Source organism: Cydia fagiglandana, chromosome 5 (genome assembly GCF_963556715.1).
Source record: "Cydia fagiglandana chromosome 5, ilCydFagi1.1, whole genome shotgun sequence".
Lineage (NCBI taxonomy): Eukaryota > Metazoa > Arthropoda > Insecta > Lepidoptera > Tortricidae > Cydia > Cydia fagiglandana.
Window position 1 is genome coordinate 12,867,175 of NC_085936.1, and position 27,684 is coordinate 12,894,858.

At 38.7% G+C, this 27,684-nt stretch overlaps 1 protein-coding gene across 4 annotated transcripts; it reads left to right on the plus strand.

Annotated features, from left to right (window-relative positions):
- Positions 1–1,474: 1,474 nt before the first annotated feature.
- LOC134664504 (uncharacterized) lies at positions 1,475–27,684 on the plus strand. Of its 4 annotated transcripts, none has more exons than XM_063521183.1 (6): positions 1,475–1,518; positions 4,722–4,831; positions 24,476–24,705; positions 25,288–25,391; positions 25,703–25,815; positions 26,141–27,684. In XM_063521183.1, exons 3-6 carry the CDS (start codon positions 24,478–24,480, stop codon positions 27,016–27,018), a joined length of 1,323 nt encoding a protein of 440 aa, XP_063377253.1. In that variant the 5' UTR covers positions 1,475–1,518; positions 4,722–4,831; positions 24,476–24,477; the 3' UTR covers positions 27,019–27,684. The 4 variants fall into 4 exon arrangements, with proteins under 4 accessions (XP_063377253.1, XP_063377252.1, XP_063377255.1 ...); XM_063521182.1 differs by having other exon boundaries at positions 1,493–1,525; XM_063521185.1 differs by having other exon boundaries at positions 1,496–1,525; positions 26,150–27,684.

Consider the following 27,684-nt stretch of genomic DNA (forward strand, 5'->3'; position numbering starts at 1 on the left):
TTCCTCTCCGCGGCTTGAATAGCTATGAAGCTCATACATTTTCGTTCGAATTGCGCGGCTTCAATGATCGAAATTATTTCAAACAAGCAAAATTTCCAAATCTGTAATTAGGTATATTTTGAATCTTCTGAGCTAGACAACAGGGTCTTTACTTGCAGGGATTATGTTGAGAAAAAGGTTTATCTCAGATGATTCCAACGGAAAAGTCGGCCCAATTTCGGATCACGTCCCGAACTACACTATAACTCAGAGATGATATCACTCCCACGTTATTTTCTGCGCGACAGCCGCCTTCATTTTCTTTGCTCTCCTAATTATTCGTCCGCATTCCACACACGCGCTCAGTGCTTTATTAAGGTTCGCTTATGAACATCCCTTGCGAATTAATAATGTTAAAATGTGTATATGTTTCTCAAAAACTTCTACCTAATTTTCATTTTAAAATAATCAAGTCTTCGGTCGAGTCGGACCTTTAAATAAGCTGCTATATACCTCCGCGAGGCTTCCATAAAACTCGCGTCGGACCGGCTTGCCGATATATTTTGAAACAATAATTGTACACCTTCTTGCTACCTTAATGAACCATAGTAAAGGTATAAGGATTAGGTATATTTTGTTACTCTCAGTCCATTAAGCACAACCGCTGCGTACCGAATTCTTAAATCCCTTGAGGCAATAAACTCTCAGGTTTATGGCATTTGGTATTGACAGGGTGGATTTCAATCATGCGACCTTATTCTGCGATATTTGCCGCGTAGAATGGCAGCAACGAAATGTAGGTAGAAAAACTGACAAGACGAGACTAATAGGTATTTAGATACCTATTTATTTTTGTTTCTTGTACTTCACTGAATAATTTAACCGAGTGCTCGAGTGCGGCCTGACTAGTACAAAAAAGTTTATACTAGGTGTTGGATGGATACTGACTACCTACTAAAATTTTGTCTTAATGTTTTTGATAAATAAAAAACTTTTACTTTTCAAAAGTATATCCATGAAGCATATTTTGAGGCATATAGGTATACAACAAGCTTACATTCAGTCGTAGTCCGTGGCGCTCACGACAAAATTCCCACTAAGTAGTAAATAAATTGTACATGGCACGGGTGACGGGAGGGCAACTAAACCTTGTTTTGACTTGTTGCTTGTACTAGAGCGAGCAAGTATTTTTCTTCGAGTAATCTATTAGTACAGCTGCCAGATGAACGAACATTAATAGTCCTAAGAAAGAGAAAGGTTTAGGAAGCCAACAAAAATACAGCCTCTTAAAAGTTTACGGGTCACGAGGTTGCGCGCAAATTAACGCAAAGCCCCAGAATACCTTCCGGCACACGTCATTTTAATGTGATCATTAACTCGAGTAACCAACTCACTCGATGCCATTTCGATCTCGAAGGGAATAGGGCGAGCGACTGGGCGGGCGGCCGGCGTCCGGGAGGCTGCGGCGCGGCCGCGGCGCGCGCGGCGGCAGTGACTGCTCGCCCGCCGACCCGAGCGCACGCCGCGCGCTCCGCCCCGGTACGCGGTATTTCGCATGCAAACCTACCCCTCCGCCCTGACCCGCCCCTCCCGGCCACAGCCTCCGCGACCTTCACGTGGATACATATTGCGCGGTGCATACGTCCATCACCCACTAACCGCTTGATAATCTGTTAACAGTTCATTGCTCATTGGCCGGCGTAACTATAGATTTTTTTAAACATTTTCTGTAAGCTAGTACGACGATGTTTAAGTTACTAAAGTTTCCAGAACTCTTCATTGTTTACCGGACACTTCTTGAAAGTTGGATGCGCTCTATTTCTAGACGGCCCATTTCTAGGAATACTTTGCGCAATATGTATCCCGTTAGTATCTGTTTTGAAATAAAGACTACTTTTCAATAAATGTTGCATGGTTGTACGTAGAACTTTGATCTGCTCCGTCGTTTCTCTTATTTTCATATCTACCTCTTAAGAATAATTAGTCTGTCCGTCACTATAGTTCGTTTTTTTTAGCATTAGAAAGAACTCCACAGAAGCAAGCGTGCAGTTTTTATCAGGCTCTTTAATTGTTAATAATTATTGAATTATCTAATGTAGCATGGTCACTACATATAATTTACTTCAAATTATTACCGCTAAAAGTGCCGGATTTGGAACCATAAGCTTACTTCTGCGAAGTTCTTTCTAATGCTAAAAAAAATGGACTGTAGTTACATTATTGTCAGGTCCTCATTTACAACTTTTCTTAATGAGTTTCCTATCTCTTTGTAAGACGTAGGTACTGTTTTGTAACTTCACCGTTTAAATACTTCAAGTAATGGGGATAGCTATAATATTCCCTGTAGACTGTAACTTCATTAACTAGTCTAGACTTAGATATTTATTACTCTCAGCGGTATCAAGGACCATCGAAACATCTAGTCATTGGCCATGCGCGTGTCAAAACAAATTGCCGGTTACGTACAGTCAAAGAATTTAACTTCTGTACCATTTCGTACCTTGTCACAATGACAATCAATATGAAAGTCGCTAGGGACCTCATACTATTGTCACTGCGACAAGGTAACACGCAATGATACTGTAATTAAATTCCTTGACGGCACACCTGTAAACTTGTAGGTTTATAAAATAAAGACTTTTCATAAGAGCTTGTAACTAGTTAATACAAGCGAAAGTGCGATTGTGCACTACAATGAATTTTACTGTCCGGCAGTCGTGAGTTTTCATGGTCCGATATGGCATGAAAAAAACGGATGATTGGCTTGTGCAATTGTCCGTCTTTTTACTCGCAGGTGCGGCGCAGTGGCATGACAAAAACGGATGATTGGCTTGTGCACTTGTCCGTCTTTTTACTAAAAGAAAGGTAACCCCTAGCCGGCCCGTGTCCGGCCAAGTCATGAATAATACTAATACCAGACGCAGTGCACAAGCATAAACACGTTATTCATGGCTGTCGTCTCGGACCGGAAAAAAACTAAAAAAGTAAAATGTCGGACGGTAAAATTACGTAGAAACTCGGACTGCCGGACAGTAAAATTCATTGTAATGCACAATCGCCCAAATAATTATTTCAACTGATTTCTTTACACGTTCATGCATTCATGATATGAACGCGTAGTCGTTACATTCTTTAAACCAGCATCGATTGGTGGATCAGTTGGCAAGATTAAATCAAAAGTAAACGACATTTATTGAAAAATAACATGATAGAGATGCTGTGCTACGCAGATCGCAAAAGTACCTGAATGAATTTATTCACTTTTAATTAATGTCTAACATACTGATTTAGAAAGCTACAACTCGATCACAAAATATCTAAATCGGATGCTAATTTTATTAAAGGGTTTTAAAGGTGGCCACTGACGAGCCTTCCAACAGTCCAAATAGCGTGGCTGCAATCCAAAATCGGTCCGTGAATGTCAAAAACGTACAATATTTAATATCAGGATGCCGTCCATTTGGATGAATCCATTGTAACGGCATCCATTTGGAAGGCTCGTCAGTGGCCTGCTTAAGACTTCCTTTTAATAATTTAATCAAAACCAAAAAGTTCATTGATTCTAAAGCGAATTTTCTCCTTTCATCTCCCGCTATAAGTATTTGGTGGAAAATCAGAAGATATTTGCATTAAATTTAAATTACTCTCTTCAGTGCCTCGCGTACAACGTCATAGCTTTAAAAGCTTTCGGGAGGATAGGAAATTTTAATGGCATTCTTTTTGTAATATTTCTTAAATGTCTAATTTGAATTTCTTTGAAATACATATTATTTTCAAAGTCTAATCATTTTTTCAATATGTCGTCCGAATTTTTTGTTACTTCATGAAAAAGCTGTTAAAAGTTCCAGTTCATAAGATAAAAGTTACCTTTGTTGCCGTACCGTTATCTCACGATTTAAATAATTATCGTTTTTTATAAAAAGGGTACAATGCTCAACAACTTTCTATCCAATTACGTTAATTTTATTTTTTTATAGTTACTAAAAGTCTAAATGCTACCAGATTTCATTTGAATCGATTCGGTATCGTCTTGGGTCGTCCCATTCGTTTTTCGTCAAGTTCTTAAATTAGTCCTATTCTGCTTTCGTCACTCATTCTACATTCGTCAGAATCGTCGGTGGCTTTAAATGTAGAATGAGTGACGAAATCAGAATAGGACTAATTTAAGAACTTGACGAAAAACGAATGGGATGACCCAAGACGATACCATCGATTCAGGCATAAAATTAGTACTAAGTAGTTATTAGTAGTACGTTTTGTGAGAGAAAAGTTCAACCAGTCTTAAAATTCACATCGTAAGTGTATTGCTGTCTAGATAAGTATGCCTGCATTTTCAAGGAACCGAATTGTAGTTGTCATATTTATGTCCTCTATGTAGAGTTAGTCCAAGAAAAGTCTGCAGTGATTTTCTTAGCCTACGCAGTGCAAGTGTTATTAATACGTTATACTTTCATAGAAGTTTGACGTTTAAAATAACACTAGCACTGCGTGGGCTATGAAAATCGCTGCAGACTTTTCTTGGTCTAACTCTACCTCTCTTCTACTATGTACCTACTTATAACTACTCGTACGCTTGCCTGCAAATGAGTCTAAATCCTATTATGTGTTAGATCACCCACTCCTTTGCTCGTCGCAGATGTATATGACGTGTTTACTGAACCGTAGTGGCCGTGGCGAGGCGAATCGCGATTACACACTAGTTTACAAACAGCTCTTCTGAATTAGCTCGTTTTTTCATGTAGTACAGTAAAGGCTGCGTAGAAGCAGTCCGGTGTGCCGTCCGCGTATAACGCTGACATGGATATTTAAAACAAGTGTGGAAACAATAAAGCCTTTGGAATAAAAGTAACCAGTAAGTCTAAAGTTGTATATTAAAACTTCATCAGCAACGTTGAATATTTTTTCAAAGTAGATAACATTAACCGTGCACCAATCACTAACCCGGGGTTAACCGGTTAAACATGAAGTAACCATGGTTACCAGTTCAATTTGGTCCACTCCAGGTTAACGAGCTTAACCCCGGGTTAGTGGGATGGTGTATGTGGCGCTCAGTGTATATAAGTAATTGCCACTTCACAAGACGCCATGCATACTTCTGCGTGTTATGTTAAGATATTCTTCTGTGTATTACAGGTTTTTGCAAACGGTAGCTAAAGCTTTTTAACCAGCACTATGGGTACTTACTCCAAGTGTAAATAAAAAAACAAAAGTATCAGTAGTCAAAAGTGTAGGTAGTTATGTTCAAAATATACATACAATAGGTATACATAACAACTAATTTATTATAATTCACAAATACATTAAAGTGGATTCCATTATTGGTTAAACGGAGCGTCCATATCATTTAAATTTATTGCTTGAGGTCATTTTCCACATCCATCGCAATCACTGAAATGAATGCGCCGCGTGAGTAGGTATGTAGGTACTGTAAACTTGTTCAAATTGTCCACTACAGAATACAGAATATAGATCTTTATTTGTAAAAGCAAATTTTACAGCCTACTATCTACTTTATTATGAATAAAATGTTCGTGACAAATTCTTTGTCATGTAGTGGTAAGAGTATAGTGTGGCTCCCACCAGCCGGCCTAGCCAAGGTTACAATCGCTATCGCTTCGACAGCGAAAAGCATTATGTCTCTCTATCACTCTTACGGATTAGTGTGACAGTGACAGTTGCGTTTCGATCGCTACGGAGCGTAAGCGATTGGCATCTTGGCTACGCGGCCTGGTTGGCACTAACATAAACGCTATCGAGGACTTAACTTATATTCTATGCATCTCGCTCGTACTCGCATATTAATGCAAGCGAGATGTATAGAAAGTGAATTACGTAGACGTTAGCTTATAATATGTCAGTTTTGACATTGTCAATGATTCATGGTATGTACCTACGAGTCAAAGAGTATACTTAATAGTAAGTATATAGGTATATTATACGGGTACAGGTACCTACCTAATATTCTTAGACTTTACTTTTGTAACTTGGTACGGTATTTATGTAGTGCCTACTTAAAAAAAAATTTTTTGGATACTTAATTCTCGCCGACTTGATGATTTTAATGAATTCATTAGCCTTCAATAAAATGCCATCATTTGACTGTCTTTATTGGCAGTTCCATTTCACCAAACCAATTCAATTCAATTCGTATATGCACGAATTAGTATAAAATAACCGAAATGAGGTTAGGGTTTGCCTATAATATTTAAGAAGTTTCCTCGATTTTTTCAGTGTCACATTATCTCCACTCATCAGAAGATAATAAGGACCTGGCACAAAAATCAAAAATTTTCATACCGGTATCGGTACAACCATTTTCGAGAAATCGAATCTAATCCTATCCTTCGAATTAAATTAAAATTTATCTGCTGCATCGGGCAGGTAATAATCGTACTAAATGTGTGTGTGTATCTTACTATAGCATCATAAATGAAAACATAAATAAATAATAAACAACTCAACAGCAAACATATTTGACATACGAAATACGTTTCATAACACAACATTGAAAAGCGAAGTAAGCTGATGTGACATAGCTATCGAATCAAAAATATGCCTACAGCCGTGCAGACAAAGTTTGCACTCTATTATGCCACTAGCTATTCAATGCAGTGCAACTTGTTCGCGAGGCCTAGTGGGAGCCTTTCAGACTACTCGAGTGTCACTGCAACGTTGTTGGCCATTGATCAAGTTTACTTGGTAGTTATAGTCATAAGTAGTACGAAACTTTAGCTTCAAGAATGACACAGTGCAAGTACTTAGTTAAGGTTCACGCTTTTGTTGAGACAGAAATGTCGATAGACCGGGAGACAGTGACACATTTTACTGGGTCATTTGTACCAGTATGGCGGTTCGTCAGGGATCTAAGTACGTAATGAAGGAAAGAAAAATGATGGTCATAGCGCTGGTACCGGCGGCCCAATCGCGTGGGCGTTAGTCGAACGTGTCGGATAAAATACGAGTGTCGAACGATTTGTTCTTTACTATCTTTAGATATCTTTACTAATTATATAGACCTACAAGCCCTTATCCGTAGGTTTCATTACCTACCTACATGAATTCACTAATAAATTAACACTGAACTGCTCAAGCTCAGGTAGGTACACATTTATTGTCAGCTTATAATACCGGGTGTGGCCTGTAATATGAGCAAAAAAATAAACAGTAGGCTGTACTCCTCATACTGACCAACATTTGTTCAGCGACATTTAAAAATAACTTGTTCTTTATTTTTAATACACTTTTAAGTTTATTCTAAGACGCAATGTATTGCGAATTTTGTTATGTTTAAAGCGTGACACGCAACGTCAATCACAATGATATGGCGTGGCGATGGCGTCCATTGAAGATAATATATATTTTGTGTGAAAAATAGGGAAAGTAAATACTTCATAATTTTTTAAAAGTTGTTGAACAAAAGTGTCACCGTTTGAGGAGTACAATCTATGTTTTAATTATTTGCTCATGTTACAGGCCACACCCGGTATATTATTTGGAGTATTTACGAATACTTTTAGCGATACTTTTCTACCTTGTTTTACAGGCGGTTGGAGACAGTAATTTAAAAGTATAATAACTTAATACATAATACCCAAATAACTTAGCGTGTAATATTTAATTTTTTTTAAATAAATGTCCGTGTGTATAAACCCCCTGTTTGAAATCTGGATATATTATGTAAGTTCTATTAAGCCATATTTTCAAAACAAACCTGTAATTTCCAAATACCTGCCGTCCCAATTTTGCCGTCTTCATTCTAATAATTTAATTCAATTCAATTTAATAAGATATACACACAATACACGTAGGAACTATTATTAACACATTCATTACCACTAAGTGCTACGGGCTCGTAGCGCGTAGCCACGGTTTCGCCGTATGTAGCGCGTAGTCGCTACGAACAGTGTACCCGACAGTCGGGTTCTTGGTGTTGAATGTGTTAATGAATCAACTATCCAGAGCTGTTGAAACAGTTTCACGGTAGTGGGTAGGTACTCCAAATAAGTGAGCTTAAGGAGAATTTCTGTTACCCTGTTGTATAATTGTCACAGAGAAAGTGGCTGCGTAGATGCTGAGAAAGTTTAAAAAAACAATAAAAATCTACATCATATTCACCTTTCTAAGAACTTTCTGTTTTAGTGTTAAAATGGAAGTTATTCTTTGTATATTTCCTTTCATCTGTTATTTCTAATGTTACACATAGGTATGTATAGGTATAGCTAATACGTCTAATAACATAGAATTAAACTTTATAAAAGAATACACAATATTTACGTTTTAAAGTAACATCATTATTTACTGAAATAAGTTAATGCAACATCAAATAGCATACATTATTTTACACACAACAGAAAATGCCAAGGAACGCTTAGAAATTATTCATATTAAGCTACGTACCAAGAGTAATCTGTTTAACCGTGACTCATGAAAATGACGTGGCTAATTATAAATATACTCTACTTTACTGTAAGTTTGTTTAGCGTGCATAAACATCGGCGAAGATAGAGCGCTCATATTTTGTAAAGAAGCGGCTTAACTATTTCAGCCGCTGAAATATTCTCAATACTTACCTACCTAATGTTCGAGCGCGTCAAATGAAGCCGTGTCTCGAGTCTGAAACTTCCGTTATTACACATTACACGACATAAACCGCTATCGCAAGGAAATGATTGCACGGAAATTGTTATCGGGTGCGGAACTCGAAATAAATTGTAATAATTTCCTGCTTGCTTCGACTTGAGATATTTAACGGGCGACTTATTCTGATTAGCCGCGGTGCGGGAAGGCTTCGCGCTCGGGGACCTTTCAAACAATAAATAGGTAGGTACCTACAAGTTCGCTCTGTCATTGTTAATAGGTGGATTATCTGATGACAGAATGATTTGTATGCTAAAACTAGCTTCATTTGCGCCCCATCATTATCGCAGTAACTATAATAATAAAGATGAAACTTATCACGAAGATAAATATTGTAGTATGTTGGTATGATAGGTACACAACGTGAAGTTTTACAAGAATTTATACCAGCCAAAACAAGTCCACGAAATATGAACTGTGTTTACTTCCATTAAATGAAGATAATATTTACTTTAAGAAATTCATCTTTACAACATTCTTTATGTGTACCTACCTACATAAATATGAAAAGTTCAGTTCAGTATTGACAAGGTTCATTCGCATATAGAAGTTCTCGATAGGACATTTATTTTCAAACCATTTTTAAATGTTGTACTTATAGTGTGGCAGTGGACAAGTCAATAAGTGAACACGTCAGCTTGCTTTTCGTTTTAGTAGAAAATCAGGTTTTAATTCGGCAAATTAAAGTAGACAGAGTTATGTAGTACGTTTATATGAGTAGGCACTAAATCCCAGGCACATACTTGAGCCGAAGAAAGCAATAACACGGGGTATATAATATATTTACCTACCGTATATTGCGAATGTCGCCGTAAAGTGCACGAACGGCAGCGGATTACCGCGGATCCCGCCGATGCATCATTTCTTTGGATTCGATTTGAAACGCGCCTCGTAGTACTCGAGCGAAATTTAATATCGATTTTAATACCGTATTAACTTGATTGCAAAAGGCATTAACTCAGAAAACATAATCATACACTATTATTTAGCTTCACAAGTGCACAAGCTGAACAATGTATTCATATGGTTGCCCATTAACTAGACTCATATTAAAACATTTCGAGGAACCCATCAGTGCGATAACTTTTATTTTAAGCCGAATTCTTCACCATATGCCACTTATCTTTGATCATGATAACTCATTTACATCTTATCCAGAAGTAGACAGCGATTGTCCGAATGTCAACCCATCGATCTGACGACCAACCACCGCGTTGCCTTGTTTACTCCGTTTCCAGTTGGTGTTGGTGCAATACAAAACATAGGCGTACCCACGGTGGGGCAAGGTGGGGCAGAGCGGCAGTTGCCCCACCCAGGTCTCTGACCATAAGCTAAGAATTTCTGTTACAACCGTACCCTGTTACAACGTACCCAGCCTCCCCTACTTCTGCCCCACCCCTTAAAAAATGCTGCGTACGCCCATGATACAAAATCTACTACTATAACACCAACAAGTCTTCTGGGGAGCTTGTCAGTGTCAGGCGTTCGACCAGTAACTCAATTGGGCCACGGCGTAAAATTTTCCCGGTTTTCATTCGCCTCGGCGATTCCGCGTTACCCCGGATATTGCTGTCGCTGACAGTATTTTGGCAAAAGCCATTAATTAAAACATTTTCACACGTTTCAGTGATTTAATTCGATTCGTCCATGTTACACTTATTTATGAGACCTATTTTTTATTCATGTCTAAATATTAACTCGTTGGTAAAAGTGTCTAAATTGATAAGTGTACTCGTATACCTACAAGTACACTTAGTGCGTCACAACACAACTGTAGTAAGTATAGGTATAATTCATTTTTAAAGTAGACGTAATGCGTAGATCCAAGCTTCAGCAGCTAATCGCATTAATTCTACGCAACATAATTTAACATTATTATACATACGAAACACGAAATATACAATCTCATGTATACATAGACATCATTTCAAATTCACGCTCATTATCATTCCGTTTTATCTGATATTTTAGATATTCCTTTAGCCGTCCACCACTTCTTCCATTATGGCTATCCACTTTTAGAAGTAACGATATTTACAATGAGCATAATACTATTAGTTCGAAGTAGTCTGTACCCAGTATAAGTAAATTCGAATCAGTAGATTTAATTTAGGGCTGGATTTTTTACATTAATCGAGTCATCTCTCATTGGTATTAAATATACTCTTTTATTGAATCAGAATCAGATTAAAATATTTTATTCGTGATAAACTAAATAAAAATACTTACTAAAGTGTAACTAAAAACTACAATTATACATAAAGTAGGTGAAAGTTAAAGTTTACCACGAAATGGTCTCGCCTCAGCATAATACTGACCACGGTCACGTTCTGGTCACGATCGCGGCCGTACGACACGGCCCTACCATAAGCGACCGTCGCCGTCTTGTCTACTGTCTATGGCAGTAGCTGACAATGAATCTGCTTCAACTGGAATGTGAAACCGAGCCATAATACTATACCAATACCTATCCTTGACTTCCTTCCATCTGTCATCATCATTTGTCCCAGCTTTTAGCCACGGCTCATGGAAGCGCTGGGGTCCGCTTGGCAATTAATCCCAAGGATTGGCGTAGACGCCAATTTTAAGGGGACTGCTATCATGCCTTCCATTCCAACCCAGGAGGAAACTAGGCCTTGTTGTAGTCCGGTTTATTACGATGTTTTTCTTCTTCGAAAAGCGGCGGGTAAACATCAAATGATATATCGTCCCTAACTTATGTAACATAAGTTGAGAATATCTTATTGATACGAGCCAGGATTTGAACCCACAATCTCGGGATTGAAAGTCACACACTCTTACCGCTAGACTACCAGCGCTTGCAACCTCAACAGCTGGAAATGTTCATTCCGCTGGTCTTATTTCTATAAAATCACCCCTCTTCTCACAAAAAGACAAGCTCCTGAAATGGCACCAATATCTAAATAAAACTAAGCACCTCAAGATACTATACTAGATTGTTTCATAGTTTTAAGCACTTGTTTATTTTTCCGGGAGACTTTATAATAATAATAAAATACTATAATACTATCTGGCACTCTTCAGACCAGGGTTTCATGAGCATAAAACAACTCACAAATAGGTCGGCTCGCACGCACCTGCACTCTATTATACGGCGAGGTACAAAGGCGGTCGAGGCTCTTTACTCGCGCCAGTAAAATTCACACCCTCAATCAAAAGGTCCTTTTACATGGAGTGAGTTTTCTTCTTGAAGGTACGACTACAAGATTAGAATAGTAACTATAACAAGAAAAATACCATGTAACATGATATCGAATGAGACAGAATAATCCAATTCGGAGACAAGTAAATGGAACGAATGATGAATGAACGTAATCAAAGACGGAAACATAGTTAAAAATAAAATATTAGCAAAACTCGAATTTACTTGGTAATTAGAACCTTAAAATGCATCTTATCGTATAGGTATTAAAACTATATATCTCATCGAATTTTGTTACGAGTATTTGTATGATAAGTAATACGAGTACCTACGTATAATCGTGGGACAAATAAAATTATTGAATGTAAACGTTTTATACAATTAACTATCACCTGAAAAATATAAAATGAAATGAGTCTAAGCCATACACCACCAGTCCGCCACCCACGACAAAAAGCCGTTAATTTAGAGATAGAGACGCCAATCACGACAGTGTGTAATTAAACTTATTAAAATTGTAGGTATCAATGGTGGTGGGCTGGTGGAGGTGGTGTACGGTTATTTATATCGTATTATGTCCTCGACATAAGTGTAAAGGTCCCCTTACAATTTGAATCATATAAAAATGTAGGACTGATATGAGAGAAAATTAAATGCTTGCTCTTTTTGCACTTTTCTAGTTCCTTAGTATTCCGTATCGAAACTGTTAAAACGGAACAATTATTCCTTGAAATCAAAGGCCTTACAAACTATTTTTTTATAGCTGTGATCTTGTTTTTATTGAATATCGTTCATATTCTCAATTCTAATTTTAATTTTATACCATGCATTTTAAATTCATTAACACTGAAATTAAGTAAAAAAGAAAATATTATTTATTGCACCAATATTATAACATTTATAACGTATTTAAATGTTGGCATATCTGCTATTAACCCATTAACGCCTGATTTTGGTATTATAATTGAATTGGCGATTAAAACTCTCTTAATGTATGCAGATTTAAATCTTCATTTGCCACTCTTTTGCAGAACACTTATTGGCGAGTACCCACTCACACTTGACCGATTTTTCACTTCCTTTTATTAAATCTCCAATGTGATAGAAATCCCGGAAAATGTCTCATCTTTTCATAAGTATTTCTGAGGACGGTCCCCGAAGTTATATATTGCTTTGAATCAAAGAATACATATTTAATATTTTTCCAATCCACTTACATCGAGTAACAACTTTTATCTCAATGACAAGTTAAATCTCATTAGAAAGACGAAACTGCGCAGAGAATCATGATTCCTGAATTTCTGAAACGGTACTTAAGGTACATAATATTTTACGGTCTTATTTAAGTTTACCTATATATGGATCTAAATCAACATGGTGTTTCATGGGTGCCGTTATGGTTATACCGCCCCATTATACGTAGTTCAAAATTTATCTAAAAATTTCATTCGCATGTTAGCGTTTCTCTGTAACGTTACCGGCTACAAACGGCCGTATTCCGATACGTTAGTGTCAAAAGTGACATAGGGCTCGATTCGGATTTTGAAATAGAGATCTATTAGATATCTTTTAGACATCACCAAGATACGATAACGATATGTTTAAGATGTAACCTGTCAAATTTGACATTTGCGCGATTCTGGAGATACTCTTGAACTATTTCCTCAGGATATGACTTGGAGATCCAATTCACATCTAATAGATATCTTACTTTATTTAACGTAAAAGTGACATTGGTCGCTCGAATTGCGCTGCAAAAGAGAACTAGTTGATACCTAAACTATAACGTATCTAGAATGGATCTAGTACGTGTCGTCTCTTGTGAATATCTTGAAGTTCGAATACGGCAGATTGATCCAAAAACGTCACTTTTGACACTGACAGATCGGTATCGCAGGTACCACCGTGACTTATAGGTAAGATTGTTCGAATCGGATCGAAAGCCATTGACAACCAGTTTTATTGTCCGTTGGACAGTAAGCGGCTACTTTGCGCCGCCGGCACGAGCCCGGCCCGGCGGCGGCTCGGCAACGGCAGCTAATACCACAATTAAGAGCGCCAAAAGCTCACCCCAGTAAATTGATATTTTACGTCCCCTGACACCATTTTCCCTCTCATTAATACAAAGCCGCTTTTTTTACCTCCCCGTGTTTTGCCTTTATCGCCACGGTTTTTACTCATTTTTCATACACTTTTTGCTGAGATTAATTGTTGCTCAAATACTTGGGCTCAAGGCATTCCTGGGCGGATTAATCTTTGTGGATTATACTGCCATCTTTCTTGTGCTCGTTCAGCTGTGTTGTTTACTTTTGTTCTCAGGATTCTGAATTATTTGATTCTCCTAAAAAGTATAAGGAATAAATAGCCCTTATTTATGTGAATGAGTGTAGAAATAGTAAAATCATAATCATAACTTAGTAGGTATATAGTTGAATATAGTGGCATTTCGTTTCTACTTTTATTCTTTGATAATTATTTGCCTTTTTGTGTTTTCTTCATTAAAGAAAAATATACGGTGTTTTTGTATTTATTTCCACAAACCTATAAGTTTATTTCTTCGGCACGCTTTTGCATATAAACATATAAACGCATATACCTACCTTGTGGAAGTCGTTAGATTTCTCTATTAGAATTATTTAACAAGCTGTAGAGTCTGTTCGGCAAGAGAAGAGTCGTGGAATGTATTGGGCCCCATACATTCCAACACAGAATAACTAATAGCACTACCGCTTATAATTACGAGTATTATCAGTCGTTACAATGAAGTATTTGAACAAATTAAATTCTTTCCAGGAAATATTTTAATTTGTTTTTATCAAGTAGAAACACTACTATATAAATTATAAACTGAAATAAATGTCATATACCAAGAAAAAATGACCAAGGCCTCCAGTGCCCCAGGCTGGAATCGAACCAGCGTCCTCTGCTATCGCGGCAGGTGCCTGAGCCACTCGGCCACCGGGTCACAGAGACATTAGTCAAATTTACCAAGTACTTATATGCACTTTTTTACTGAAGGCCATCTCTCTCGCTAGCTCGGTATCATCATGGGAATGATCCAGCTAGAAAGGTTCGAACCATACTGTTCTACCTTAGAGATGGCTAGGGGGCGCCGCAAGCCTTCAGTAAAAAAGTGCATATACTTGGTAAATTTGACTAATGTCTCTGTGACCCGGTGGCCGAGTGGCTCAGGCACCTGCCGCGATAGCAGAGGACGCTGGTTCGATTCCAGCCTGGGGCACTGGAGGCCTTGGTCATTTTTTCTTAGTATATGACATTTATTTCAGTTTATTATCAGTCGTTGGCGTTTCTTCGTAGTAATAATGATATTCGTGCGATCTATGGATAATATGTGTTTCTGAAACGCGACTCCTAAGCTGTTTGGCAGTGCAAATAAAATCACACTCGTCTCGTATCTCGTATTTATATTTGCAGCAAAACTGTGTGGGTTCATTCGACGAATGTTACAACATGTTCGTTACAGCATACGCGGTTATCACACTGATGCGAAGTCGCACGTCTATGCGTATATAGCGATGTCCCGCTCGCACACCGGAGTGGCGTGCGATCTACGTTAGCGCAACATCGGCGTACCAAGCCTGTGTATCCAACGGTGTTATTTTATTTGCTCCAACCACAGGCGAGTCTTCCGATCAGTTTTTAGGTTTTCTGAGATTCTTCACCTCTCTTTATGATTCCCAACATTTAATTACAGGTAAGTATTATGTTCGTCGAACTCTCAAAATAATATACACAGGCGGACTGTTAATCAGTGGGCCCCTTAACGGTACGATTTTCTCCATAAAGGCAACAAATCGTGTTGAAATCAGCTCGACATTTCGTTGAGATGCTGCAATTGTTGCGTGCGATATCTGGTCACTGTAGCTGTGTAGAGAGAATACGCTCAGAGGGCCTACCGCGAACCACGTTCAACGTGTTGCCTCCCTGTCACACTCACGTACGAATTAACAAGTGCAACAGAGAGGCAGCCCGTCGGACGTGGGCCTCAGAGAATTTCTTTCGAGTCAGAACTGTAAACGTTCGTTCGACTCCGCTTCAATCTACTCGTATTAGCAATAGGAACACGTAGCTTGGATAAACATGCGAGTTGCGAGTCTGCAATAAAGCTCAAGCTTCTCAGCGAAAGCTTTTATCGAAGTAAATCGATTTACATGGGTAGATTCCATCTGCCGACGTGGAATTGAAACTGGTTGCTTGATTTACTGTTGGTTACTTATTACACATCCTAAGGTTCTTTATTTTCGACGACCGAGTTTAGTAAATATGCGAGGGGTCCATTAAGGTAACGGTAGGTACAAGTGCGTAGTTTCTTGTGTGTTAATATAAGTACTTATAAAGTATGTTACACTTTTAACGTATTAGCTACAGACATGTGTGATTGTGTATACACACAATCTGGTCGCCATCAGATATATCGGAGCGGCCAAGGTGCTCAAAAATATCTCAACACGCACTCTAACGCCTTGACAATAGAGGACGAGTAGGAGGAGGAGGATAGATGGATACTTGTGAGCTCCTTGGCCAGTGTTGCCAACTGGGATTTTGAAAAAATGCTAGCTAGACTAATGTCTAAAAATATGAAACGACATAAGGCGATGGCGCATACTGTTGCTGCCAATTAAGTTGGTGCAAACTTGGCTGAGACTAAATTATGCTAAAAAATATGCCAGATGCTAAATGGAAAATTTTGGTGCCAAAGCGAGTGAAAATATGCCAGATCTGGCATCATTTATGCCAAGTTGGCAACACTGTCCTTGGTGGCTTGTCCTTGATATATCGGAATATATCTGATCACGAGACTGTACCTACTTGTATGACTTGGAACGATCTTATAATGTAATTCTGCTTTTACAAAGGCTTAAGTTCAAAAGCGTTCTCAAACTAAGTAATACAAATGTTTAGCCTAGCTATATCAAAACGGAGTACTTAAGTGAATTATATTCCTCGTAGCTCTTTGCTTGCCATAGTGTTATTACTTATTTTCCACAATTTGTAACGGTTACCCTAAGCTCATTACATTTATTTCTAAAGGCTGCGTACGACACAAGATCAACATAATCCAAGAAATAAATAAGGGCCCACAGGTGAGACAGTTGAGCCTTACCCCTCTGTCACCCCTGTCTCCCCTGCCTTGAGTAACTCTGTAACTGTATCCATATAGGTCACAGCTAGTGATGTGGCCTTCTTGGATATATTTGTAACCCGAGGTAACTTAAATAAATACATATTTATATATAGGCCAATTATACACAGATAGACCTCTACATACTTAGGCCCACTGTGAGTTCAGTAAAGCTTGTGTTGTGGTTACGTGGTACTAGATGACGATATATATAATAATCGCCTGGGTAGCGATATTACGTATAAGTACACAACTTATTGGATATCTTTTAAATGTTAATTATACTTACCTAATGCTAATAGATATAACGCTAATAATCGAAACTAAAAATAATGATCAAACACCAAAACAATAAAATATAAAAACCAAAATTCAGGTCTAGTTTCCATATGGGGCCAATACCCTAACTAAAATGCCGGAAATATTGTAGGGTAATAAATACGGAACAATCTCACAACACATCACTGGGCACGGAGACAGATGGGTGATGCGAGATTTTGCAGCGAATGTAGGGCAAGGCTGGTGATGGGGTATTTTGTTGCAAATGGGTGTATTATTGAAAGCGCGCGGAAATTAGAGTGCTCATTTGGCGTATTTGGAAACGTAAAATGTGTTACTGAGATAACATTAAACATATACAACATATTTAATCATATAATTGAGCTTGTTCGCTCGCTATATTCAGATTTTAGCGTACATATTTCATTTGAATGTCGCTTTCACATATATAAAACTAAGTAGCTTATAATATTTTTTATATGACTGCCTCCGTGTGGGTAATTTAATAAACTAATAAATCGTGCTCTACCTTTCTTGTCTTAAAATAAAACAGATAAGGTGCACGTATTATTTAATACTAATTTGCTATCTATATTTGTACTACCTAAATACAATATTTTCTAAAACACTAAATTATTTAATATAATTACAAATTCCAAGTGCATAAATAGTACAATTTGATCCTGCCCGCATACATATTTACACCGTAACGAACTGTATGCAATATCACTTCCCGAACAATTTATAAATGATAATTACTCGGGAAATAATTACAATTAAGTGTTACAAATATAAAAGTCTGTAGATGCTAGGTGTTTAAAACGCTATAATAACATTACATGCAGTGCACCTACTCCTACTGCTGTAGGTACTTTTAGCAAGCTCCTACTTTCCAGTAATAGGTGTAATTGCCTCCTCACCTGAAGATTGTGCCCAATGAAAACGAATCCATAAACGCAAAGAAACCACAACATGTAAGATATCGTTAAGAAATCTTTACCGTTAACGCTTCGTTAATGTTAACGTTTGGATTTAAGTAAGCTTTCGTGTTAGTATTTTATGTGCAATACGTTGTAACCAATGGCCTTTCAATACGCTTTCACGGGCCATAACGTCGGCTCAGGCGATATTATCCTCATATGAAGTACGGTAAGACCCCAGATCTTTTATCCACTAGATGAAGCATACAAAACGACTCCCACTAACCACGAAGCGAATGGCGCTTCCATACAAATACATTTAGGGTCGGTTGCACCAAACCGTCTGTCACCGTTAAAGCGTTTGCTAAATTCTATTGTATGGGAAGTTTCATAGATATCTGTTGCGTGACGTTAATCAGTCTGTTAACTGTGGTTAGTGCAACTAGCCTTTAGTATGCAATTATGCATGTAGCATAACTACCAATAGTATATTATTTATTTTCCGCAAAACAGCAGGTTTTTCAGTTAAACTTTTCGACTGCTAGTCTCTATAATAGATCTTCGACGCGGGCTTCCCTATTAGGTATAAAATCATAATCCTTTTGATGTCCATTGTAAATTCTAACATGATTCATGTAACATTATTTTCTCTTCATTTGCATTTCTCCTTTCTACCACACAGAATCCATTATCACCCTTATCAACCGTAAAAAATGTCATAAAAAATTGACTTCCAGTGCGAATATGATGGTCGAACGTGACAGAGTAATCGTGACAGTGCCCATCCCTTTCAGTCGAGTGAAGCTCAAAAGTGTTGTTTATTTTATCATGCGAAACGCCATCCGTCATACGCCTCTAGAAATAAAAAAAAACGATGGCATGTAGGTAATAGATAGGTAATAAAAAAGGATTGACTGTACGTCGTATTGGACCAATCTGTTTGTGTTGTTGTGTCTGTTTGTCCAAATCGTATTTCGTCCCAGTGATGTAATTGTATCGCAACGCAAAGGAAGTACCATACTTAGGTACATATTACTATTCTTAATGATACAATTGATACAGAAGCTACGGGAGGTAATCGCTGAGCAAGACGAAAAGGATTTTCCTTCAGGCTTTTACAAACTAGCTTTAGCTTTCCGATTTCATTTTAGCCGACATTCTATTTCCGAATACGGAGGGAATAACTGGAAATCAGTTATTTGAGGCAACGAATTTTTATCTCTGAGTAAATGGATAGCTTTATTCTACAGTTATCTCGATTTTTAGGGTTCCGTACATCAAAAAAAACGGAACCCTTATAGGATCACTCGTGCGTCTGTCTGTCCGTCTGTCACAGCCTATGTTCTCGAAAACTACTGGAGCAATTAAGTTGAACTTTGGTACACATATTTAAATTAGTGACTCAAAGACGGACATGTAACGTAAATAAATGAATTTTGAACATGGGGCCACTTTTGGGGGGTAAATCAGAAAGTTAAAAAATAAAGTTTTTCAAACTATATCCTGTTATATATCAAATAAAAGAGCTCATTTTGAGAATTACAAATACATTTTTTTATAATTTTAAAAGGAATAGTTTATATATTTAATAGTTTATAAAATAGCCAAAAAATTACTTCCCAGCCCCCTCCCCGCCCCTTATCTCCGAAGTTAGGTCTCTAATTGTTTCAATAACTATTTTATTTGTGAAAAACGCACCGCCTACAATCTTTTCTGCTTTTCCCTAAGGTTGACTAGTAGAGAATGCCTCATGGCATAGATTTTACCTATACGATATTATTGTTACTCAAAGTCCTGGCCTCGATTCCTAATTGCATTGCATTGTTAAATAAATAACCGACATGGGTCGTATCTTACATCTACGAAAAAATTAAGTGATTTACATTTACAACAAAGCGTGTCAGTAAACACAACAGCTACCTGCCTAATGGTTCGTATTTAATTGCTTCGATTAGATACGAGTAAATAGGTCGTTGTGATTTGTATCACAACAAACGCAGCATATTGAATTCATATTCGTTGACAACTCCAATCGATCGTACCCACGAATATGAATTCAATATGCTGCATTTTGTTCAACTGTAATTTACGTATATAAATAAATGAATAATAAATAAATTTATAAAACGAAATTTTTTACAGAAATTGACAAAGCCCCACGGTAAGCTCAAGAAAGGCTTGTGTTGTGGGTCTCAGACAGCGATTTAAATAATATGTAACTGTGCTCATCACACAAATAAATGCGCTTACCGGGAGTCGAACCCAGGACCATCGGCTTTATAGGCAGGGTCAATACCAAAAAGGCCAGACCGGTCGTCAAAAATAAACACTAACAACCATGGGAGCGGGTATCATTTCACATAGACAAACCTAAGTTATCCTGCTACGAGTATACAAGTAAAGTAAACGTAAAGTTTGTACATTTGAACATTTCTTTCTTTTTCACGTAAAACGACTACACAGATTTATTTGAAACTTGGCTTACATATACATTAAATATCTATCTATCTATCTAATATCATATGATTATAATCTGGAAAATACTTATACACACTTTAATGTTTTCTATGAGGACAAAGTCTAGTAGATCTTCTTTCTTCTTTTCAACCCTCTGTTGGGATTTAGGGCAGTGAACTCGATAATTTTTCACTGACTCCCATCCTGGGCAGTCTAGGTTCATCCCACTCCATCCCCAATACACCTCGGAACGACGCTAAGTAAATTTAGGACGACCATGTTTCCGTTTGCCGGGTGTCCTGGTCAGGGCCACTTTGGATAGGTGGGTGTCAGGTTTCCTGAGGATATGCCCAAACCAATGGCATTTCCGCATCCGGAATCCCTCATGTAAAAATATGCATATAATAAGTTTTTAGCTAAATCACTACAAAGCAACGCAATAGAATAATGAAACACATCTCTCTGAATCAAAACATTGAAAAGAAGCCTATTTTTTATAAGATTTGTTTAGGTAGGTACCTACCATCGCGCTCCGCGATTGTTGAGCCATTTAGGGTTCTAGCTAAATTGTTTGTGCAATACTTACGCTATAAAATTTCCAATTTAGCAAGAACCCTAAATGGCATAACAATCCCGTGTGGCGACTGTACATGTACAAAGAAACATGTGTCGGAGAGGTTATAAAATACTTATGCTCATGAGTAGGTTCTTTGTCTAACCATCATTTCTCCAGTGACATGCGGACTGCATTTGCTAGTCAAAGCGGCGTTGATTTAAAAGCTGCCTTTGTTGCGTTGCGAGATGAGTTTCGACGGTAACTGTGCGGTGCGGGTCGAGGCCGACACATGCGGGTCAGTGCCGGGCCTTGGCCTACCTGTTGCCGACTAATCCCGACCACACTTAACATTAATTACTGGTTTAATATTTCTATTACTAGTAACACGAATCGGAGTGTGTTATGTAGGAAAAACTATAAGGTTACACGCTATAACTTCAGTAAACTTTTTCAATTTTTCATTCAGTAAATTACTATGTTTCTGGTTGTTGGTCAAACAAAAACGAATTTAAGAAAATAAAGGAAAAATATAAGGAAACACGTTTCACGAGACTTGGTTTCCTTTGGGAAATATGTAAATACCCTATCTTATCAATTTAAACCGATGTATTTTCGAACAATATTTTATATCGGAAATTATAAAAAGTCAGTAATACTAGGGAAACTAATTTTATACACTTTACATACGGTAAGTATACCATTAAATTTTATCTTGCCTGGGCACTTCAATCCTATTTCGTTAATTAAAAAAAAACTTAAGACTGCGGTATTACTGATATGACCTAATGTTTTGAAAGAATTTTCTCTCTTTCCAAAGTTATTTTTAGTAATTTGACGGTACATGGGATTCATGGAACATATTTTTTAATAATAATAATCGTTAAACATATCACTAGTCGAGTAAAACAGGAATTGAACGCATGATGATGTCTTTGTTCTTTATTCTTCATCTAAATTGAAAACTTTCTTTTTGCAAAACAAACAAATTAATACTTAAGTAGGTAAGTACCACCCTATCTATTTAAATTCGAAGCATAGTAAATACAAGTAATTTATAGAAGCAATTTAATGCACTTAAAAAAAGCTGAAAGTTTCCACTAACGATGAGATTTAAAACGTCTTCAATGCTCAGAACTCGACAAAAGCTAGTTCCATTAAGCGCTACAACTTTTTCAGTTTCCACCTGATCGTGTACTTGCGCACAGTTTTTAATTATTTACTTAACAGGCATTATCAACGTATTTAGGTAGTACCTTAAAAAAGTTCCGACAAAAGTTACATTTATTGGTTTATTAAGTATGGCAGCGAGACGTGGGCAACGACTCAAAGACACGTGCATACCATCCAAGTTGCCGAGATGAAAATGCTGAGGTGGATGTGCGGCGTTACCAGGCTCGATAGAATCCGTAACGAGTACGTACGAGGAAGCCTGGGCGTGCGCGACATTGCCGATAAAATGCAGGAGAGCAGGCTGCGATGGTATGGTCACGTAAAAAGAAGGCCTTCTGACTACGTAGGAAATTTGGCGCTGCAACTTTCCATCCCAGGTCGAAGATCTAGGGGCAGACCCAGAACAAGATGGAAGGATGTAGTGCTAAAGGACATGAGTGAGTGCAAGTTATCCGAGGATGATGTCGTGGATAGGGCGAAGTGGAGAAGGTTAAGCAGGAAAGCTGACCCCACCACCATGTGGGATGGATAGCTAGGAAGAGAGAGAGAGAGATTAAGTAAGGCGACAGAACGTTATTTATGTTTTATAATAGCAATGTAATATAGGTAGTTTCATAATCTTTTAGCTCCGCGTTCGCTCGCTGTTTAGATAATACAGGAAAATCAAGCGAAAACCGTTTAGCAACTTCTATGGTCTGGATCCGGACCGGTACTTAATGTTTCCACTGAAAGAGGGACTTCCTTTAAAATATTTAAAGTGTCATTATGATTTCATGAACTTGTTGAAACTGACTGCAAATTAACATTAATTTTATGAGGCTTGAGGTTTCTGGCATACGTAATTATTTGTATTATGTTAGTTATTTGAATAACAAAATTTAATCTTTCCCATTAATATTTAGGTGGACTGCGCAATGTAACATGCGTAATCACTAATCATCATTGATGTGGTTTGCACGCTCGCTTGTACGTTATCACAGTATTATTACGGATGTGGATATATCGATGATTGGTTATGTTGCCAGGTTAATGCAGCTGCTCATTCTCAAACAATAACAAGTTATTTATGTGCGGATAAATGATCTCGTCCGCAAACAATTCCAATAAAGCTATTATATCCATCCATCAATATTTAAGAGCTATGCTCTTGTCGGTGGAGTAGGCCCAGGCTCACATATCTCAGCCAAAAAAAAAGATAGAGTTTCTGTCGTGTCGTACGAGGGAGTTAAAAGGCTGGCCCAGCAAAAAGCTATTATATAAACTAACATTATTTCAAAGGCACCAAAATCTCCGGCGAATTGTATTTTTATTACGTTACGGGTAATAAAGACTTTTCATCACCCTATAAAAACTATCTTGCTTGATTGTATCTGAATAAAAATAGCCGGTTCTTGGTGTCCCTTTGAGTGAAACACTAATAAAAAGGCTACTGCGCGTTTTTACAATCTTGAGTGGAGTTTCGCAGTGATAACGTCGATCAATGGAGACGAAAATGTATGACCCCTTAATTGTTTACTTTCTTTAATATCTACTTCTATTTTAGATACAATGAAATTTGAGATTTATACCTCTAAATCATTAACGTAGCATGTTACAGGTATTACGAGTATATAATTAATTGCATGTTCTCCTATTCTCCCCTTAATCAAAGACTTAAGTAATTGCGCTTTGCGAACTGATTGCGTTATTCGGTACTTAATGGATACCAAATGTCAGGTTAGAATAGCTGAATCAAGTTCTGAATAAACTTTGCTATCGACTGTCATAAATCACTCGAATAGTCGCTGGCTTCGAAACGTACCTGCTCGTCCGCTGCGAATTTATTACACTTTCTGACTGTACGTACACTCGACACAGATTTATTTGTATGATAATATATTGTATAAGCATGTATTAATAATACACACTATCGTTTTCGGTTTGTTTGCAATTCCAGGACTTAAAGGATTATCGATATTTATTGTTATTTAAAGCTATTAATTTTGTTCAAATTCAGAATAGTCTCAGCCACGTAGCATACTTCTATTTTTGGCATGATATTGATAACATTTGATAGAATAGCTTACATTTCACAGCTTTTTGCAATTTATCAAATGCCCCCTTTTAACGACAGTACCAATAAAGTCGAGTAAGATACCTACTTTATTTAAATTTTTTTTTTCTTTGTCCAGGCATGATGCGGCGCGGCTCAATGGCCATCCTCGGCGGCGGGGAACCGCTGATAGTGGTGGAAGAGAGCGGCGCGGAAGAAGAGGCCTCCTACCGAAGCCCGGTGGCCACTCGCGGGCTGTCCATCGACCAGGAGTCCCCGCCCGACCCGTACCATCTGTCGCCATGGCGCGACACCCGCAAGCACTCCCTACCCACCCCTTCCTGTACAACCGGCCCTACTGCTAGTCAGGTTAGTTCAATTAAACAGTAATTAAACCTCTACACTGTTTATACAGGGTGATTCAGGAGACGTGAGCAGGACTAACACTGCGCATTTCGTAAATTATAAGCAACTGTTTCCTATCAGTATTAGTGAGGTTAACATTAATTTTCTAGTCGTGTAGAAAAAAAAAAGTTATTAATTTATTTACGACATGGATGGTCACCCTAACATTAGAATACTAAACTAACGATATTCTGTGTCAAATTGAATGTCATCACTGTCATTACGGTCTGGTTACTTTTGAAAACTCGTATCTCACTCAGGTTTGACATTTTATTTTCTTCGTAAAAAAGGTTTTATGTTTATTAATTAGGTCTTGTAGGGTGACCATGATTGTAGAGAATTAAATTTGCTCTCACCAAAAAGTTGAAAAATAGGAAAAAGTGTGGTTGTTTCACCTAAATACAACGGTGATCGATCAATTATCAGTTACTGAGTGTGCAGGATTAGTCCTGCTCACGTCTCATGAATCACCCTGTTATGTTGTGCTGTTACCTCTTGTCTCAAAAGTATCTTATCTCTATATTCTAAACCAATTTTTTACTTCAGGTCCGCCGTCTATCAGAGCGAGGAGAAGGCGCCGCTCGCGAGGCGCGCGAAGCTGCCTTCCTAGCGACGCTAAGCCAGGTCCAGCCACAACCTGGTGGTCGAAGGTAAAGAACAAATTGCCAATACTTAGATTTCCACTCAATGGTGGATGGACGACTTACTCAGCAGATCGGCACTTAAACTTGCATGTATCTAATGAGTTAGATACATGCAATAAAGAAGTAAATAAATCTCCAAATGCAGGAAGCAGAAAATGATAGCGGCATAACGTAACTAAAGCACATAAAAAGTGTTTGTACCCAGTCATTTACTATCTGATTCTCTCTATTCTATTGCGTTACTTAATGTTCTTTAACAGTTTTTTCGCGTTGCATGTCAACAAGTCAGAATGATGAACTAAATGATGGTATTTCAGACATTCCGTTGTGACAATATCACGCGTGCCACAAGCGCTGTTCGGGCGAGGTCGCCGCGAGTCCATCGCAGCCTTCCCCGCGCTGGGCCGCCGCCGGGACTCGGTTAAGAAATGTTAGTATCGCGAAATTTGACACTCCTAAACACTATTTTTCAGAGACGCGCGCAACTTTCAAAGAAATTTGATACTTCTATACGAGTACGGTGGTTACATTCAAAATGGAATTTGAACTCTCAGTCTGCTCCGTTTGGCTTGGACCCTGCCAATTAAATATTAAACTATGTACATAGGAAGCTCCATATTCCTTTGACTTTAAGGTGCTCCTACTTCACCACATACACCATTTCCTGTAATTCTTTTTCAATAATGCATAGGATATTCGTACTTATTATTATTTTCTAATCACTGTTCAGAGACTAATCACTAGGCCTGTTCCAGGTCCACCAGCAACCGAAACATTAGGCAGCACCCATAATTTACAACTCGACATCATGGATGACATCGTACAAGCCCGGAAAGTACGCATGCGGCTTTGGAATACCTCTAGTGAACGCGTCTGTGAGGTGCAGCCACTGGACGAACGCTCGCCGATGAGCGGGTCCGTGCGATACACGAACCGTGGCCGACGCCACTCTGACTTTGTCGGGTCGCCATTGCCACCTATTCCTGCTCGCCGCCGTGCCTCCGAGATGCCACCCCCCATTCCGCCGCGAAGCGGCGCTGGCGTTGTCTGCACTGACACAGATCTCCATCACATGCTCAATGCGCTCACATCTTCTTCCACTGAAATTGATCTCTGCGGCAAGCCGGAAAGAACACGACGATTAGCCGACACGCGCTCTAGCAGCTTCGACGCGTCCACTTTACGAGACAAACCCCCGGGTTCAGGTACTACTTGGTTCACACGACGCCATCAAACCTTGGCGACAAAGAAAAAAGTAAACGAACCACAGAAAAAATCCAAAGTCACTTTTGCACCAGACGCTAAACAAGCTCCAGGGGATATAGCGGCGGTCGTGTGGGATCAGCCGTCTGGTTCGATCGTAGATGCCAGCGCCCTTGGAAGTGCAATCGAAGTGTTTCTCAGGAAGGGTGGAGCAGGAGACCCTGGAGTTTCGGGTACTACGGCCAACACTGTGAAAGAGACAGGAAAAAGTACTGGCGCACGGCCCAAAGTGCCGGAGCCGCCAGGGGCATCTCGGTCGTCGGGCCGTCCCGGTGACGAGCGCTGGTGTCCCGCCAGGCCCGAAGACGATGAAGGAGCGCAGGGATGCGATGCAACCCTCTGCTCATCATTAAAAGACCTTTTCGTGTAGACGCACCCAGTGCGGATTACCCTTGTAAATTATTACCTAGCCGTTACTGATTGATTTCTTAAGAGGAGAGTGAGATGTGCGAGAGGGTTCATGGTCTGCGGTCCGCCGCGACTCGTTCCACGACCCTTTCTCGCGTTCGATGTACCTTTTGTACTTTATGAATCTTTCAATGTGATAGTCTGTGCGCTGAGCCTAGCGCCGGTCGTCCCCGCTGTCTCGTTTCTAAGTGTAAATGCATACATATTGGCCTGTATTACCGTCGGTGCTTAAAAAAATCCTTACATGCATTCGCACAAAATTGGACCGTTTCATACCTGCGACCGACGCCCCGCTTCGCGCGCAATTATTTTTAGAGTGAATTCTATTTTCATTGTAAATTTTTAATATTAGCAAGCAAAATATTGACTTACTGTTAGATAGAGAAATATATTTGTGATGAGCGGGCGCGCGTTTTCCGCCGCGTCAGCGGTCTCCCGCCGCGCGCCCCACCCCGCTCCCCGCCCCGTGTCGTTCGACAATCTGTGTCTTGTAATCCACCGTAACATTAAACAATTCAACTTAATCATATAGCAGACAAAATTATGGAGTTTTCGGGAGAAATGTACGCTTAATAGAAGAAAGCGGCTGACTGTCGGTCGCTTCTTATCAATAAAAGTTTTTATCGAT

Bases quoted from the DNA above. Each gene is read 5' to 3' on its own strand.
- LOC134664504 (XM_063521183.1), top strand. From the start codon at position 24,478: ATGATGCGGCGCGGCTCAATGGCCATCCTCGGCGGCGGGGAACCGCTG. The intron at 24,706-25,287 runs GTTAGTTCAATT...TTTTTACTTCAG, and splicing joins CCGGCCCTACTGCTAGTCAG to GTCCGCCGTCTATCAGAGCG. The intron at 25,816-26,140 runs GTTAGTATCGCG...GGCCTGTTCCAG, and splicing joins CCGGGACTCGGTTAAGAAAT to GTCCACCAGCAACCGAAACA.